Here is a 19,354-nt window from a genome sequence, read left to right as displayed (position 1 = left end):
GCTCACTCAAGCATAATATGTTGTCAACGGTTTTGATGCCATCCGAATGAAAAGACCCTCAAACATACATTCATAGATAGACAAAAATGTAGATATCGTTAAATTATAATTTCACGAAAATATTTTCAAAATGTTCCAAAGTGTTAAATTTGAAGGAAAACAAAATATAGTACACTATATAAAAGCCAGTTTTTTTTCATTTGATGACGTTGCCGCAGCCAGGCAAGTTGAATGGGGAATAATTATTTTGGTGGATTTCCCCCCCCCCCCCGATTGTTTTATATCAAATATTCCCGTGGAATAAACCTTTTGTATTTTTTTGTCTTGTTGCTCGTTCATAAAATTGTATACGGTCATAATAAGGAAATATAACATTTGCTTACTATTCAAATTCATACGTCTAATTTTTATCCAAAAAACAGTAACAAAAGAAAGAAATCAAAGAACCGTCAATTTGAAAATATTTAACAGACACTTGTTATCTTTTTATTTGTTATTCAATCAGAAAATAGCAAACACGTTTATTTATCCTTACACATTCGCGTATTATACACAGCAATTCGATATACAAAAATAACACAGTTTCGCATCGTTGAAAGACTGATACATTTTTTGTGGATAGGCCTATCATTTGTTTTACCCTCCAACGTCAATCTTGACATGCATGGCGAAATTTCAAACACAGGCATGAAAGACTTAACATTCATCAGCTGAAGATAGATGGTGTGTGCCCATGCCTTGAGCCATAATGCATGGCCGTCCAGAGGATTTTTTATGTTGGGGGCCGGGATAAAATGCAATAAATTATTGACAATTTATTGCATTTTCTTTGTTTTTTTTAATTTATGGAAACTGCCCCTACCCTAGCCCCCGCTGCGTACAGTTATGGTTCAGTGACAAAGCAATGGCCTCGTAACTGTGAGGCCCCAGGATCAAAACCGTGTCGATGTGCTATATTAGTGCCCTTTTGTGGGGCATACACATGCTTTAGCAGTCACGCAAAACACACATTGGCAAATAATTATTCAATATTCTGAGAATGTATACTATTATCTAGATCTATTATTTTTAAATTATTTTTTAAATAATTCCATAAATTGGGGTAAAACAAAAATATTCCACCTATATGAGCGACAGTGTATTATCATACCTAGGAAGGACTGGGCCAATTAACAAATGGCTCTGACTAGAGCAATCCAGCCGCTTTTTTTTAATAGATAATTATCATTATTTTTTGTTAATATGAACAGTGTATGTATATATGCTTTTAGTACTGCAAAAATATAAAATACCACACCAAACCTAACCAATCGTTATCTTCGTTATTATTATTACTATCATTATTATTACTCAAATTACTATCATTATCGTCATTGCTATTAATACATTTGTTGCTACTATTTTATCACCAGCGTCATCATCATCATCATCAATTTATCTTTAATCGACAACAAGAAACTGAACGAATAGTAACATAAAGCTTTCCTTGCAAGTTTTTTTTCAATTCTAAGGATGCTTATTTGCATTATTATTCATCAATAAAACTTCACGACAACGCATTTAAAAGTGATAACATTTGGTCCTAATTTTCCTTGATAAATTATACATATACATAACGAATAAAAGTCTCACCGTAAATATTTTTTCATGTCTTATTCACGATATTATATATATTTTTTGTCTACGTTTGTTTACGATAAACTTTTAAAATAAGCACATTTACAAAAGTAATATGTTGTAGAAAAAAATCAGCGCGTAATAGGTAAGAAATAAACATCCCACACGAAAACCATATGTAAGCATGTTCTTAGATAGTCTGTGTATATACGAATATCATCATAAAGATATCATTCTGACAAAGTTCAAAGTTTTTCAATCTTTCAAATTTGCGAATACGCCATTTTTTAATAAGATCACAGCACGAGATATACATTTATCTCCACAAACTATAACGAAAAACCAAACGAATACGCTGTGCCTAAAGTACGCCTAAAGTCTGAGTAATTAATTTGAAATATAGTTCAATGATATAGTCATTAGAAGCAGTACATAGAAGTGATAGAGTTATGTTGAAATGTATATATAATTATTTGGCTCGTTTTGGATAAAAAATAATATAATAAATCTATGTTTCTATATGATTAGTCTTTTTGTAAAAATTTGAACAGGACAGCATGTACGTAAATTATTTAACGTGTATCGAGACCTTGATAACCACGTTATGTAATATGAAATCGCATTTCAAAAAGCAGCAAAAGCATTACTTCAATTTAATCTAATCTTATAAGTTATTGTTTTTGAATGTCTTTTCGAGTAATCATAACGGAATTTTGTCTATGTATAGTATACTTTGGGGAAATATATTTCAGGCGTTAATTGATGCTGAAAGGGAGAAATATAATTGCCAGCCAAAGCGCATACAAGGTTAACAAAATTTGTCAGATTTCGAAACGACGACATTTGCTCCGTGCTTTATTTAACCCAAAATACAACGTTAGGATTAATTTTAAAAGCTGGTTGAAGGTTAAAATTAAATTAAGTACATTTAGCACATATTTTCAAGGGCCAAGGAGCAACATGCCCACTTCCTGACAAATTTCCATCAATCAAACATAGACAATAGTTACGACTCACATTTCATTTAATAAGGAAATAATAGGAAGGTCTGTCATCAAGTGCGTTTTCAACCTCATGAATTATAATCCTGTCAAATAACTGTTCTACTTGGTTGCAAATCAGTCTCACACAACGGTAATGTAGAGTATCGGTCATTGGTTATACCTATCCAGATAAACCACTGGGTGGGGGTTGGTGTCGATTAGAATGTTTGGTCCAGGGCTAAAGTTAGGAATTCGGTTAATGTTGGAAACTAAGCAATTATTGACGGAGCTTTTACCGTAGAACCCTTAATCCTACTGCTAAAATGACTCCGTACTAACTCAAATCCGATAGATTCTCGGTTATAGGGCTAATTATGGAATGCGGATATTTTATTTTTATTTTTGAATTATTATTATTCTTTTTTTTGGGGGGGGGGGGCGGGGGTGGGGGGTATGTTTTTGTTTTGGTCTGCATGGTGCTGGTCTTGTCGGTGTGACTGGAATATTAGTGTGTTGTTCAATAAGACGGTGGCAGAGGGTTTAAGTTTGCATCGTGTGGGTATATAGTTTGTTGAAACGCCACACCAGAGTTTAAATTCGATGCAGTGGCTGTTTGGATGTCGGTGCCTGCAGGGTGAGCACTCAGGGTATTGAGAGGAATCGCTGGTTCCGATGGCATGGGTGTAACGGCCGTCTTCGATGAACTGCAGGTCCAATATACGGCTACAATGGCTAGCATTGTCAGCAAGGACAAGCACGCACCTACAGATGCCATGACGCTCACGACACGTGGAGATGTTTTCATCGTAGGCTGAGTTGTAGTCTGAGTTGGAGAATCTGCAAGACGAAGAATAAAATAAGCAATTGGAGAAACTTCAAAAAAAGAAGTTCGTTATTGAAAGGATATCATGCTATTTGTTCTCGTTTTGATTTATGGAATTGTACTCATGTTGTTCGAGAGGAAACAGAAGAGAATTAAACTGTACATAGTTCTTCCATATTACGCATTATGAAAATTTCTTCGACCTAACAGACAGATGCACGAACAGGACATAAAGGCACATGTTCACCAGAACTATCACTGATCAAGAAGAGGGGTTAGAACTAAAATAGACAAGGAGCTTCATTCTCTATCTCAAACTCGATCAGAAAAATAGAAGATGTTATGGGAGAGATTATATAAACTGATTATAAACTGGCATCTCTTTAAAGCAATTGCTCTCAACCTACATTCACACTGTACCCCAGCATCTTCAGAATGTCCGCAGTCGTGGTTGCCCCATCCGGTATTACTGCAATCGGTCAACCTGGATTCATATCCCGAACAGTCGACATCGTCAAGGTATATGGGGTCAGATCCTTGTTCGTATGTACCACCACTCCTGGCTACACCAACATTGCCTGAGTATCCAAGCTGTCGACAAACTACCCTCGCGTCATCGTCATCCCAACCGTCATCACAGACTGTCCCCCATTGGCCATTGTAAAAGATCTCAACCCTGCCATCAAGTTCATTTGCACTGTACCCATCAACCAGGCGGATTTCTCCCTCTCTTTCGTCTTTCAAAATAAATGAAACGAAGGTATAGGACTTCTAGTATTTGATTTGATTTGATATGATTGTTTCACATTCCACAAAATAACAGTTTACATATATATATTATTAAAGGTCAGCAAGATAAAGCATAATGACGAAAAACAACGATGGCAGTAAATATGCAGTAACGTGAAATATGAGGAACCTATTCAAAGGCAATGCGTGTATAACATAGGTTCCCATTTTACCGTAAAATTTGGACCCTCATTGCCAAAAAGATTATAAGCTCGCCGTGGTCGTCGGGTGCAGCCCCCGAGAGTCCCCCAAAGAAACCCCACAGCCGGGTCGGCTTCATGCCACGTACCTCAATCACCAAACTTTGTCAGTAGAAAATAATAGGTATGAAAATTACTAAACACACCCGAAAAAAAACAGACAAAATTGTCTTAGTTGTGGGATGTCCGATGCCCCCTAAAAACTGGTATCAATTTTATTTTTAGGCCCAAGGACCACATTTTGTCATGAGAAAAGTTGTAACTATACACATTACATAAAAACTTAAAAATAAATCACGCTTTACTGCCCTCAAATGCTCTGGTTTGGGTTCAGAAAGAATGTGTGATTAAGTCAAAGAAGAAGTTTCCCATGAAGATATTTAGAGCTCTGTGCAACAGGTCTGCAGATATTTTCAAATAATATTTTAAACACTAATTATTTCGCCTATACTAACAGTGAAAAGATATACATTAATCTTCCGTTTGGGGTTTATTATTTCTATTAGAAAAGGCGCCTTTATTAAGTATGAGTGCTCGCGACCTACCTCCGCAGTAAACTCCAGCATCTTCAGAATGTCCACAGTTGTGGTTGCCCCATCCGCGATTACTGCAATCAGTTAACCCGGATTCATATCCCAAGCAGCCCACATCATCAAGATATATCGGGCCAGATCCTTGTCCGTATGTACCACCACTCCTGGCTCCACCAACATTGCCCGAGTATCCAAGCTGTCGACAAACTACACTCGCGTCCAGGTCATCCCAACTGTCATCACAGACTGTCCCCCATTGGCCACTGTGGTAGATCTCAACCCTGCCGTCATTTGAATTGTACCCGTCAACCAGGCGGATTCCCCCCTCTATTTCATCTATCAGAACAAATAAAACAAAGGTATAAGACCTCTAGTATGAGGCTTTCACGGAATATTAATATATTTTAGCCGTAAGATTTGATCCCCCAATGCCAAAAAGGTTAAAAGCTCGAGCGTAGTCGTCGGATTCAGCCCAGACAGTCCCCAAAACAAACCCCAAAGCCAGGTGGACTAAATTTCATGTACCTCGATCACTAAATTTTGTCAGTAGAAGGTAATAGGAATGAACAATCTTAACACATACACACAAAAAAACAGACAAAATTTTCTTCGGAATTGGATGTCAGATTCTCCCTACAAACCACATTTTGTCCTGAGAATAGTTTCCGACTATATATAACACCCCCCCCCCTCAAAAAAAAAAACTGACATTTTTTTTTGTTCACGATTTGCTGCCCTCAAAGGTTGTGGTTTAGCTTTAGATAGAGTGTGTGATTAAGTCGAAGAAGAAATTCCCCGTGAAGATATTTGGAACTCTCTGCAACAGTTTTGAAGATATTTTCAAAGAATATTATAAACACTAGATATTTCGCCTATACTAACAGTGAAAAGATATACATTTATCTTTAGTTGGGGGTTCATTATTTCTTTTAGAAAAGGCGCCTTAATTAAGTATGAGTGCTCGCGACCTACCTCCACAGTAAACTCCAGCATCTTCAGAATGTCCACAGTTGTGGTTGCCCCATCCGCGATTACTGCAATCAGTCAACCCGGATTCATATCCCAAACAGCCCACATCATCAAGATATATCGGGCCAGATCCTTGTCCGTATGTACCACCACTCCTGGCTCCACCAACATTGCCCGAGTATCCAAGCTGTCGACAAACTACACTCGCGTCCAGGTCATCCCAACTGTCATCACAGACTGTCCCCCATTGGCCACTGTGGTAGATCTCAACCCTGCCGTCATTTGAATTGTACCCGTCAACCAGGCGGATTCCCCCCTCTATTTCATCTATCAGAACAAATAAAACAAAGGTATAAGACCTCTAGTATGAGGCTGTCACGGAATATTCACCATATTTTAGCCGTAAGATTTGATCCCCCAATGCCAAAAAGGTTATAAGCTCGACCGTAGTCGTCGGATTTAGCCTAGACAGTCCCCAGAACAAACCCCAAAGCCAGGTGGACTAAATGTCATGTACCTCAATCACTAAACTTTGTCAGAAGAAGGTAAAAGGAATGAACAATCTTAACACATGCACACACAAAAAAACGGACAAAATTTTCTTCGGAATTGCATCCCAGTTTCTCCCTAAAAACCACATTCTGTCCTGAGAATAGTTTGCGACTGCATATTACACCCCCCCCCCCCAAAAAAAAAAAACTGATTTTTTTTTTCTCACGATTTGCTGCCCTCAAAGGTTGTGGTTTAGCTTTAGATAGAGTGTGTGATTAAGTCGAAGAAGAAATTCCCCTTGAAGATATTTTGAGCTCTCTGCAACAGTTTTGAAGATATTTTCAAAAAATATTTTAAACACTAATTACTTCGCCTATACAGTGGAAAGATATACATTTATCTTCAGTTGGGGGTTCATTATTTCTTTTAGAAAAGGCACTTTTATTGAGTATGAGTGCTCGAGATTTACCTCCACAATAAACTCCAGCATCTTCAGAATGTCCGCAGTTGTGGTTGCCCCATCCGCCATTACCGCAATCAGTCAACCTGGATTCATATCCGGAGCAGGCGACATTATCAAGGTATATCGGGTCAGATCCTTGTCCGTATGTACCACCACTCCTGGCTACACCAACATTGCCCGAGTATCCAAGCTGTCGACAAACTACCCTCGCATCAGAGTCACCCCAACTGTCATCACATACTGTCCCCCACAAACCATTGTGGAAGATCTCAACCCGACCTTCGTTTGCAGTGGGACCGTCAACAAGGCGGACTTCTCCCTCTGTTTCATCTTTCAAAAGAAACAAAACGAAGATACAAGACTACTTTTCTCAGAACTATAGTCACCCCGTTTTACCCGTAAGATTTGACCTCTCATTGCCAAAAGGTTATAGCTCAACCGTATTCGTCGGGTTTAGCCACCGAAAGTCCCCCAAATAAGCCCCCAGACCTAGTAGACTTCATTCCATGTATACGTCAACCACCAAACTTTTTCATTAGACAGTGATAGGACTGAACATTACTTAACACAAACACACAAAGGAAAAAGATATTTTTTCTTCGGTATGGGATTTCCGATGCCCCTTAGAAACTGGTATGAACATTTGCTTTTTTTGCCCAAATTAAGGACAACATTTGGTTATGGGAAAAGTTGCGACTGTACATTAATAAAAACATAAGAACTAAAAAATAAATTACGCTTTGCTGTCCCCTAATGCTCTGGTTGAAGGATTAGATAGAGAGTGTGATTAAGTCGAAGAAGAAGTTAACATGAAGATATTTGGAGCTCTCTGCAACAGCTTTGAAGATATTTATAAAGAATATTGGAATAACAAGTTCGCCTATACATTGGACAAATGTACATATATTTTTAAACGAGGGTTCTTTGTATCTACAAGAAAGGGCGCTGTAAATAAGTATGAGTGCTTTCAACCTACCTTCACAGTAAACTCCAGCATCTTCAGAGTGTACGCAGTTGTGGTTGCCCCATCCGCCATTACTGCAATCAGTCAACCTGGATTCATATCCGGAGCAGGCGACATTATCAAGGTATATCGGGTCAGATCCTTGTCCGTATGTACCACCACCCCTTGCTTCACCAACATTTCCCGAGTATCCAAGCTGTCGACAAACTACCCTCGCATCAGAGTCATCCCAAAAGTCATCACATACTGTCCCCCATATACCATTGTGGTAGATCTCAACCCGACCTTCGTTTGCAGTGGGACCTGCAACAAGGCGGACTTCTCCCTCTGTTCCAGCATTTAAAAGAAAAAGCAACGGGTGTAGAGCTCTACATGATTATTTGATTATCTGAATGCTTATTACATAATCCACACAGCCAACCCTAAACCGAAGCGGCTGGCGATGTGCCGAAAACTCGGCCATTTTAAATGATTTTGATTAATTGTCTTTCTGATGCCACCTGTGCATCAAAATCCCTTTTCACGTAATGCAATAATTCATGAATTCGATCTGGTTTGTATATTGACCTTACGATTTTAATACGGGGTTATCATCAACAACACACCACCCCCCCCCCCCCGTAGTTTGACCAATTTCGCGAGTCTGTCCTTTGGTCCTGTTTAGACAGCATGTATCTTTACGTTACACGGTGCAAGGCTAGCTTTATGAATCTTAATGATTAAACAAAAATGAAAACGATACGTATGAATTGACTACTACAAAATTACAACAATCATAAAAAATTACAACCGCAAATGTCAAAATATCCACAAATATAAAAACATTACGCCAACAAGTTTTAACATCTGTAATAAACATAAATGCAAATACATTTCGCCTCCAAATGTGAAAATGTACATTGTCACCATAGCATGGCAACGGCAATGGTAAAAGTAGTAATGTATAAAATAATTGAATAGAACACCCATACACATCTGATAATAAGCTACTGTACATCGAATATGCAAACAATAAATCTTACCTTTGTGATTGAAGTTTTGACTTTTGCGTTAAACATTGAATTATTTACATTTGTAAGTGAAAGGCTGTTAAATTCATCAAATGATTAATGATTCGTCAAATGGTGTTGTAGAACATAATACAATGTGTAGTACTTCTTTACATTTGAGGTTGACATGTAATTACATCTGTGATTATTTTGACATTTGCGGGTCCTATGTACATTTTAGGTGGATTTTTACATTCATGAGCTCTAACGTACACCTACCACCAAAAAAAATCCTATTTCCTTCCTTTACCACAGAACTTTGGGTTTGGGTGTTTTTTCCTTGGGGGGGGGGGATGGTGGTTGCATGTCAGATAAAGTGATCAAGAAAAATAAAAATTATTTCAGAACAATTTGCGTCCATGCATACGCTGAACATGCTAAATGCTGGCACATCTGAACGAGTACTTCCATTCATAATTACAACTCATAATCATGATGACTTACACGCTACTATTATACTGATCGAAACGATCCTTTCACTATTTGATTATTGGAAGGTCATTACAGTGCCATTCCAAATATCACACTCTAAGCGTTTACGAAACGCATCAAGGTAATTTATTCCTCGTCGGTTAAAATGTAATTAATTAGTATATAGCCTCTCTCTCTTTCTCTCTCTCTCCCCCTCTCTCTCTCTCTCTCTCTCTCTCTCTTTATATATATATATATATATATATATATATACACGCTCTGCACAAAAAGAAAGTAGACACCATTTTCCAAATAAATATTTAGTATAAACTTGTTATCTTGTTGATCAAGATGAAAATAAATTAATCATCTTTCATATTATATTCAATTTGAAGCATACCATTCATTCATGAGTGAATAAAGCTAATTAACTATAAACGAGTCTCTGAAAGGAAGTTGCAAAAATGGGGCATCTGGCCATTCGTATGTTGATGGGATTTTGAAGGTATCCTATGGCTTGTCTACATGCTTGGCTGGAGGGGCGAGGCATCATGATCGTGCTTGTCAAAACCATGTAGTCCTGAGACTACAGTTGACATCCAGAGCTCAATCCTCCTCGCTGGATCCCATTCTTTGTTTTCATTGTTGAGCTAGAATGTCTTAAAGATGCACATGTTCTTTAACGCTCTATTTTTGCATTTTTTCTTAATCAGACCTTCTAACGGTTAAATGAATGACCTAATCCCAGCGTAAAAGTTCAAATCTTTATCGTAATTGATGTTGGTAGAGTATAAATTTCTTTTAATATATTTCATTGTATTTCACTGACGGTTTATATAGAAATTTGGAACAGTGAAGAGTGTCCACTATTTTGTTTTGACCGAGTGTATAAATTATTCACATAATACAATATATACTTTTAAGTCTTGGTATTTTTGTTATTGATGTCATCGTAATGCCTAACGCGTTCATTTTATTAAGTTTCTGTTTCCACACACAGTTAAAAAACTGTATTGCAACACTTTATAACACACACACACACACACACACACACACAACAAAAAAGCCTACAGTGCTGGACTACTACAAAGCATTCTCGCTCCCGCTGAGAATCCAATTTGTACTTTTTCCAATTAGTTATTTCCATAATAATTATGTCGTCATATCTACCTCGCAATAAACACTCATTTCATTTGTGTAATGAGGCAGTCATCCGCGGGCAGAGAATAGGTAAGATAACACACATCGACATGCAATGATGATATTATACAAATAATGACTTCTTTAAAGGGCATTGTTCAAACTATTGCCCAAGGTGATTCAGAAACTGTACCGTTTCCCGAAACAAAGCTGAAGGGCATAGTGCAATCGAGGAACTTTAGTTTTAACCCTTACCCGAAACTAAACAGTCGATATATACCTCATTCCTGGTGTCATATCTCAACAAGATATATTTTAACAAAATGTGCATGTAAAAGTGTATAATATTTTGAAGAGGCGAAGGAAGTTACCCGTGTAGGAGCATTGCGCGCGTCTCATTGCACGTGTGATGATCAACAACATAAACATGGTTTTACTTTCTTGTCATTGTATATTCTTTTCATATGACGGAAATAAAAAAAAATTAAAAAACAATAAGCATAATCTTCTGGTATCTGTCGCTAAATTCTATAACTAGAAGGATCAACATTGTGCTATCCTTATATAGAACAGTAAATAGGAATATGAAAGAAAAGGCTTATCAAAGTTAATAAGCATAACCCACTACCGAACAATTATTTGATCAATACAGTCTTTATCCCAGATTTTAAGGAGTTATCTTACATACTTAATTTAGTAGTTGTTAATGGTGATGAGTTTTCTCCTTAAGTTGCCATGATTTAAATTTATTATTGCATATTTGTGTTTTCTCTCGCTTTTCGTATTCCATCACTGTGCTAACCTGCCATGGGGGAGGCTGCTATTTACCACTATAAATTTCTGTTGTAATGATTCGATTGTTTCTATGAGGTATACATGGTATATATACTGTCAAGCCATTAAGGTACGTTTTAAAGTCCTGGCTTCTTTAATGTAAAGAATTCATAAAGTATGTATATAAAGTTACCCTAGAAAATGCATTTTCGTTATTATAGGAGGCAACATTTCCAAAACATCGAAATGGCTAAATATCTTAATTAAACTCCATTCCTATGTACATTATATAGGTCTAATTCATCCGAATGCAAATATTTGTTTAATCAAAATTTTCCTATGGTGGAGTTATCTTCATAATTATTATGTCGTCACTTCTACCTCGCGATAAACATTCCATTTCATTCTTGTTATGGGGCAGAAACAAACACAATCTACCAGACACAATTCAATTTTATGTTTCACCCCTCATGGATCGCTTTTTTTTAAAGCAGGAACTGATTTGCTGCTCGAAACCAATTATGTTAGGTTTAAATATGCTATTTAGCCTTTTTAAGCAGATATTTTAAAAGTCAGTTCAAAAGGTAGTGGTAAAACAAGATTATAATGGTGGTTAGAATTGTATGTAACAATTCGCAATTACTCGTCTCGTCTTGCACATTAGATAATTATATTCGCACCATAATACACATATAAAGTCATACCAGTCGGGTTGATGACATATTTTTTCTTTCCATTAGCAAATGCTGGTTAATGTTTCTCAGAACATCTATTTACGTTGTCTTTTACATATTGACACACTTTAACAATAATTGTAGATTCAGCTTCTTTCTCGGCCATGTACAAATATTTGAGCAGAAATTTTCTTTCAACATTGCGAGTTCCTTCATGGCTGAACATATTTCTTGTTTAGATATTGGAACTTGCTATATTTCATCAAAACTCTGTCGGCCGGGTCACTGAAATGCATCACTTTGGACAGCAATTTTCCAACTACTACACGTGATTGTAAATTTTCCAATGGTTGTTGGAGAAGTTTGAATCATACTCGATTATACATCATAACATATTCATGGAATTGAATTATTATTATTATTATTATTATTATTATTATTTATTTTTATTTTTATTTTTTTTTTGGGGGGGGGGAGGGGGGTCGTTTTCGCTGTTGTTCTTGGTTTAATTTTGTATCAAATTTTGATATCGAGACCTTTTACGGTATTCAATTCTGTACGAGGCAATGATTCAGAATTAACATGATTCATGTGTTATTCTTCGAAAATAATCAATGATATTTGGATTTATGTAGAATCACATAAATGTTTTAGGGAATACGATCAATAAATTATAGATATAAATGATTTCATTCACCTGTTATGAATAAATATATTATAATAGTCAAAATGCAAATTGCATACATTAATATTGTTGCTAGCCTCCAAGGTAGGACAAAGTTTATGGCTTGTCCTACCCAGCACCACGTAGTGTATGCAATTCGCATTCTGAATATTGAAATACAATTATTCGAAACAAGATTGAAATAATTTGTAACGAGGCACTCAACAAAGATTGTGTGCATTAAATTGTATTACATAACGAAAATTGCGTTTTAAATGTTGTAGTTGGTAACCAAGGATTTGGTAACCATGACGTCAACTCCTGGTAGCCAGAGAAAAATGCATGAACTGAAATTAATCAGCCAACAGGTATATATTCACCACCCCTCAATCTAAGACATTGAATTGAGACTTACCGCATCGTATGAAGTTTGGAAAGAACAAAACGAAGAAACACGACATCCATAGTTTTCCACTCCAGACCAGTTTCCCCAAAGCAGGTGACGCCATATTTCACGTGCAATACCAATGGCGCACCTGGTTAATATGTATTCGTGAATGGCCTTATGAAATATAAATGAACCGCTGTAAACGTACACGCGTACAATACAAAAAGAGGGAGAGGGAGTATGACTATGATTCACGTTCTCACTGCTTTTTTCCTCGCTCTCTCTCTCTCTCTCTATATATATATATATCTCAACGTCTCTCTCTGTTTCTTTATCTTTTTTTCTCTCTCTGTTTCTGTATCTTTTTTTCTCTCCCCCTCTCTCTCTCTCTTACATATTTTACATTTTTTTTCTTTGATGTCATATCAACTCAAACATATTCCTGCTTTTAATTAAGAAATTATTGCTCTATCTGAAAATAAATTTTTAAGCAATTTAGCTAGGAGGTGCATGGTAACCAAAGTTACCTTAGGAGCAATCATTCTTCATACCTGAAAAAGAAACAATTAGGCATAATAATCCAGCCAAGATCACCATACCAATGTTAACATTTCCGTTTCATCTCCGCCTTGACTGTTGTGTATAAAAGAGACTTAACTGTACCCGTGAAAATGTCGCTTCATTAAAAAAAACGTCAGCAACGTTCGCATTTTTTGAGTTTTCCCGGCAGAATGATATTCCACTCCATATGATGGTTTATCAATCGTTACAAAATGCAACGAGACAGCACGTTTAATTATTGTATGAGATTACTTTTTTTCCATTAAAAACATATAAATAGATGATGAGGGCGATTAACTGAATACTGCGGTATAAAAATGATATCATCTGCATATCAATATTTAAAATTATTACAATCTTAAGGTACTACATTGCTATAATTACTTTATTTCTGTGTGCCCTTTTTTATCTCTGATTTTTATGAAGTGAATGAAGAGGGCCATTGACTAGGGGGCCTGTGTAGGATGTGGTCCTATACAGTCATTTATAACAAGCCTCTTTTCGTAATAGTGTTTACCCCCCCCCCCCCCCCCCAAAAAAAAAAAAAAAAAAAAAAAAAAAAAAAATATCTAGCTGACAGTAGGGGTGAACGAAAAGAAATGTCTACAGCTGTACCACAATTTTGCTCGTAGATGTGATTATCACTTCTTTTTGATCATTTTTTTCGGCATTCATTGTCGAAGGTCTTACCAGTATACAACTTAGCTGTTTTTGGAAGATCTGAATACAGTTAGAGGTCTGATACAACCCAATAATTTTTAATAACACTTTTAATGAATCTTTAAAATCATATGTTGGTGTCCCATTTAATCCAAGCTACATTTTGTGTATAACAGGAACGTCAATTTTAACCAATCATAATCCATAGACATTTAAAATAAAAAAAATATATCAATTATACCTCTAATAACACTATTAAGCATATGTCAAGTAATACCTGTTAATATATTGTTCAAAATCTTTCATTTATATTACAAATCGGAGTCATTGTTGAAATTTACATTTGACTTGACAAAACAGCTCATCAGTTCATTCAATAGTTTTAGGACAGTTTAGCGATCAACTGTAAAATTGTCTTACTTTAATGTGATCTATTACCCTTAATCTCTCCAGCACTTAATTTGGGACAATCATCTGTAATTTTTTATATTCTGTTCATTTATGACTGCCCCACTTCACCCGGGGGATGGTCCCCTTCTCCCCTTTTAACAGCTCCTTTGAATGAGTATTGCATAAAAACTTAACATGTAGGGAGAGTATTTTATGGATCAATATGTATATAGCTTATTATGAGTATTACATACCATATGAAAATGGAGAGGATAAAATAACTACTCAAGAAGTTATAAAGTAAAAAGTCCCGCGTCATGATCATGTCCCACTTAAATCTTAAATTCATACCTAGCTGTGTATACCCCAGTGGCGTACCCATAAATTAATAAAAGAGGAGGGCGGCTGCCTCCAAGAAAAGTCAATGTTTCTGGTCAACCCCTTTTTTGCACCCCCAGCCTTCAACCTTGGATTGAATCATTGTGCAAATCAGGCAGTCATTGCATAAGTTGTGTTAACTCTCAATAATTGATTTGAACTATCATTTGATCTTAAATCATATATACCTAGCTGTACATACCCCCGTGGCGTAACCAAAAACTGATAAAATAGAGGGGCGGAATCCTCCCAAGACAGCCAATGTTTCAATGGCCCTTCAAAGAGTATCCACACCAGCTTCACTGTCAGTGTCAACTCACCATCAACATCTCCATCATTGGAAAGACATCATCTGCAATGATGTCTTTCCAGCACGGATCATCTGCATCAATATCCATTTTTGTTTTAATAGGTTAGGATGAGATCCTTACGTTTACATGTTTTCTTCTTTGAATTCATGATTCATCTTTATTTCATAAGACCCTATAGACAAGGTGTTGCATGGTGAATTAGTAATTTAGGAAAGAGAACACATTTATTGACAAAGACATTGCTTTGTTTTATTCAATTAAACATGGGTGCGAAAGATATCGGCATGCCTTACACTGCATGTCTTCCACATGCTTCAGACAGGAACAGATAGAGAAGTTGTTTCAAACAAATTATTTGTTTAAACATGAGATTTCATCTCTCTTTTAAGGAAATTGAACAAATTATGTATATCACTATTTAGTACAGAAATGGAAAGTCAGAGCATAAAATACATTAATCTGCAATGTTATGTGCGTGTGTGCATAGGCCCCGGAAGTTGGGGGGGGGGGGGCAGTTCCCTGCTGGAAAGAACACACTCATTCACACTCATTCACAGTGTGGATCACAATGTGTTTCACACTGTGAATCACACTGTGCTCCACAATGTTAAATTGGGCGCTTCACACTGTGCTCCACAATGTTAAATTGGGCCGTTTCACACTGTGCTCCACACTGTTAAATTGGGCGCTTCACACTGTGCTCCACAATGTTAAATTGGGCGCTTCACACTGTGCTCCACAATGTTAAATTGGGCGCTTCACACTGTGCTCCACAATGTTAAATTGGGCCGTTTTATCACTGTGCTCCACAATGTTAAATTTGGCGCTTCACACTGTGCTCCATAATGTTAAATTGGACCGTTTTCACACTGTGCTCTACAATGTTAAATCGGGCGCTTCACACTGTGCTCCACAATGTTAAATTGGACCGTTTTCACACTGTGCTCCACAATGTTAAATCGGGCGCTTTCAGATCACACTGTGCTCCACAATGTTAAATTGGGCACTTCACACTGTGCTCCACAATGTTAAATTGAACCGTTTTCACACTGTGCTCCACAATGTTAAATTAGACCGGTTTCACACTGTGCTCCACAATGTTAAATTGGGCGCTTCACACTGTGCTCCACAATGTTAAATTGGGCCGCTTTCACACTGTGCTCCACAATGTTAAATTGGGCCGTTTTCACACTGTGCTCCACAATGTTAAATTGGGCGCTTCAGATCACACTGTGCTCCACAATGTTAAATTGGGCACTTCACACTGTGCTCCACAATGTTAAATTGGGCGCTTCACACTGTGCTCCACAATGTTAAATTGGGCCGTTTCACACTGTGCTCCACAATGTTAAATTGAACCGTTTTCACACTGTGCTCCACAATGTTAAATTAGACCGTTTTCAAACTGTGCTTCACAGTGTTAAATTGGGCGCTTCACACTGTGCTCCACAATGTTAAATTGGGCCGCTTTCACACTGTGCTCCACAATGTTAAATTGGGCCGTTTCACACTGTGCTCCACAATGTTAAATTAGACCGGTTTCACACTGTGCTCCACAATGTTAAATTGGGCCGTTTCACACTGTGCTCCACAATGTTAAATTGGGCGCTTCACACTGTGCTCCACAATGTTAAATTGGGCCGTTTCACACTGTGCTCCACAATGTTAAATTGGGCGCTTCACACTGTGCTCCATAATGTTAAATTGGACCGTTTTCACACTGTGCTCCACAATGTTAAATTGGGCGCTTCACACTGTGCTCCACAATGTTAAATTGGGCGCTTCACACTGTGCTCCACAATGTTAAATTGGGCGCTTCATCACACTGTGCTCCACAATGTTAAATTGGGCCGTTTTCACACTGTGCTCCACAATGTTAAATTGGGCGCTCCAGATCACACTGTGCTCCACAATGTTAAATTTGGCACTTCACACTGTGCTCCACAATGTTAAATTGGACCGTTTTCACACTGTGCTCCACAATGTTAAATTGGGCCGTTTTTGTAGGTATATTAAATTTATGAACATACATTTTATGGCTAGTCACATTTTCCAAGTATAAAATATCCACACATGATAATGTAACTTTGGCAATTGCAACGTATCAGAAAATCTTTGGCACATACCGGTTCCTTATAAACCTATTAAGATGATAAAAAGTTTCAAAATATTTCTGTCAATACATCTTGAAAAAGTTGAAAACATATCTAATTTAGGCAGACACGTTTTACTTTTATGGCTACATAAATCTCTACAACTAATACTAATAAATACCTGAAGATGAGAAAAAAATAGCTTTTGCTCATTTTTTTTACAAATAAATAACCATACACTCTATATACGGTATCAAAGAAAAAAGCAGAATGGCATATATGTACTTCCTAATAACTTCCTAGACTACGTAAGTAACTTTTTTTGTTTTGTTCTAGCGATACTATACTGATGTTAGGATATTATAACTAGATGGAACTTCCGACTGTGTAGTCAAAAATAGTACCTCCACTATCATGCAATTTGTTAAAGCCCGAATTGTCATCCCCCAGATCTTGAGATATCACTTCAGTCCACCGTATGGTGTATCACGTACGTCAGGTCTTGTGTCGCGAATATACAGTGCAAATTTAAAACTTTCTATAATATTCTATGTGCAGTTAAAAATTCTTCTTCCCCTTCTAATGGAGATGGACATTTTGTACATCTTGCTTAAAAGCTTTAGCGGAGGTACAGTTGACAAATCCAGCAGGTAGCAAGTTCCAAAGCATGATGAAATCAGGAAGTCCTTGTAAATTGTATTTGGAATTGCTGCGTATGACCATGGTTGGATGTTAACACCGATAGAAGGTAGATTTTGAGAAACTCTGAGTGCAGGTTGACAGTCCCGTACACCATCACCATCTTAAACCATGCCCTGCGTTCTCGGAGAGATGGCCATTTGAGATGTTGCAGCATTGGTGCGATGCTGCTGAGGATCCCACACTGTGCACGCATACTCCAGGATTAGGCGAACAAGAGCAAAGAAGCACAACGTTTTTGTTTTTCTTAGGCAAGGCCTAATGTTCCACTGCAAAAATGCACCGACAGAGCTGGCTTTATTTGTTGTTGTCTTTATGTGATCTGTCCAATTCAGGTTGCTCTTGAGGTGAACATCAAGATATTTAGCAGTTTCCAGTCTCAAGAAGTTGCCCTTGGATGCTGTATGACCATTTGACAGGCTTTCTCCTGCGTGCTACCCTGGTGTCCTTCAGTTTTTGGCCCATCTTCCTCTTATTTCTGCGGAGGTCACTCCTAGCAATCTTCCCATAGCATATTCTATCATGAAGGAAAAAAATAATAATAAATGAGAGAAATGTTACAACTTCTAATTCAATGATAACAAAACAACAACACAACAAAACAATGATAGGTGATAAATACAAAATATGTAAAAATCTGCATATCTACCCTACATTACCTGAAAAGAAATATCATAAAGTAAATGTTTTCCTAAATGACACTTTGCCCTCCCAGACATTACAAATTATTCGTTTTTTGTTAACAAGATGCCACGTAAACTAACGTACATTGTAAACAGTTGTTAAAGATATGCTTGAGTAAAAGTATAGGTTCGTAAATCATAAATTTGCAAATAAACATGCTGTTTAGCATCGAATATGAGAAAATATTGCTTAGATACCAGATTAAAGGTTATAGTTTCATATTTTGGTCTACATATAATTAGTCAAAGTCTGAAATCAACTGAATTTCCCATTAGCATTGTTAGTACTATGAGCCAAGGGGCACTGTCAGTATATTTTATAGTAAAATGCCTCACCAATGATGGCATCCACCTTGTCTTGGTCAAGCAACTGCTTGCCTTATTCTCCTCCTTTAATCTAAATGCTGAAACTATGCTGTCTGCCATCTCCGCATAGGTCAAGAGCATACCCATTAGTGAAAGAACAGCACATGACCAGGATTGCTTGTGTAGCTCCAGCATTCCCAGCTGCACTTGGGTCAAGTATGTCCGAACCTCATGTATGGAACTGTGGAACTGAAAAGAAATGTCAAGTATTACTGTAAAGAAAAGCATGTTTACAGATTTAAATTTAATCAGACATACGCAGCCTAAATTTGACATACTC

At 37.1% G+C, this 19,354-nt stretch overlaps 1 protein-coding gene and 1 long non-coding RNA gene across 2 annotated transcripts; both read right to left on the bottom strand.

Moving 5' to 3' along the window:
- Positions 1 to 2,577: 2,577 nt before the first annotated feature.
- LOC587132 (deleted in malignant brain tumors 1 protein) lies at positions 2,578 to 13,185 on the bottom strand. Its single transcript, XM_011675846.2, has 7 exons — positions 12,961 to 13,185; positions 7,846 to 8,160; positions 6,876 to 7,199; positions 5,918 to 6,241; positions 4,958 to 5,281; positions 3,831 to 4,160; positions 2,578 to 3,437 (listed from the first exon to the last, which is right to left on the bottom strand). Exons 1-7 carry the CDS (start codon positions 13,052 to 13,054, stop codon positions 3,118 to 3,120), a joined length of 2,031 nt encoding a protein of 676 aa, XP_011674148.1. The 5' UTR covers positions 13,055 to 13,185; the 3' UTR covers positions 2,578 to 3,117.
- Positions 13,186 to 17,651: 4,466 nt separating this feature from the next.
- Positions 17,652 to 19,119, bottom strand: LOC115920743. The gene is made up of 2 exons (XR_004062511.1): positions 19,045 to 19,119; positions 17,652 to 18,542 (listed from the first exon to the last, which is right to left on the bottom strand). It is a non-coding gene; the product is annotated as an uncharacterized LOC115920743 (long non-coding RNA).
- Positions 19,120 to 19,354: the final 235 nt, after the last annotated feature.

This window comes from Strongylocentrotus purpuratus, unplaced genomic scaffold, assembly GCF_000002235.5.
Source record: "Strongylocentrotus purpuratus isolate Spur 01 unplaced genomic scaffold, Spur_5.0 spur5_scaffold_9, whole genome shotgun sequence".
NCBI classification, from domain to species: Eukaryota; Metazoa; Echinodermata; class Echinoidea; order Camarodonta; family Strongylocentrotidae; genus Strongylocentrotus; species Strongylocentrotus purpuratus.
The sequence above is the reverse complement of the archived record's forward strand: the minus strand, read 5'-3'. Positions and strand labels throughout refer to the sequence as shown.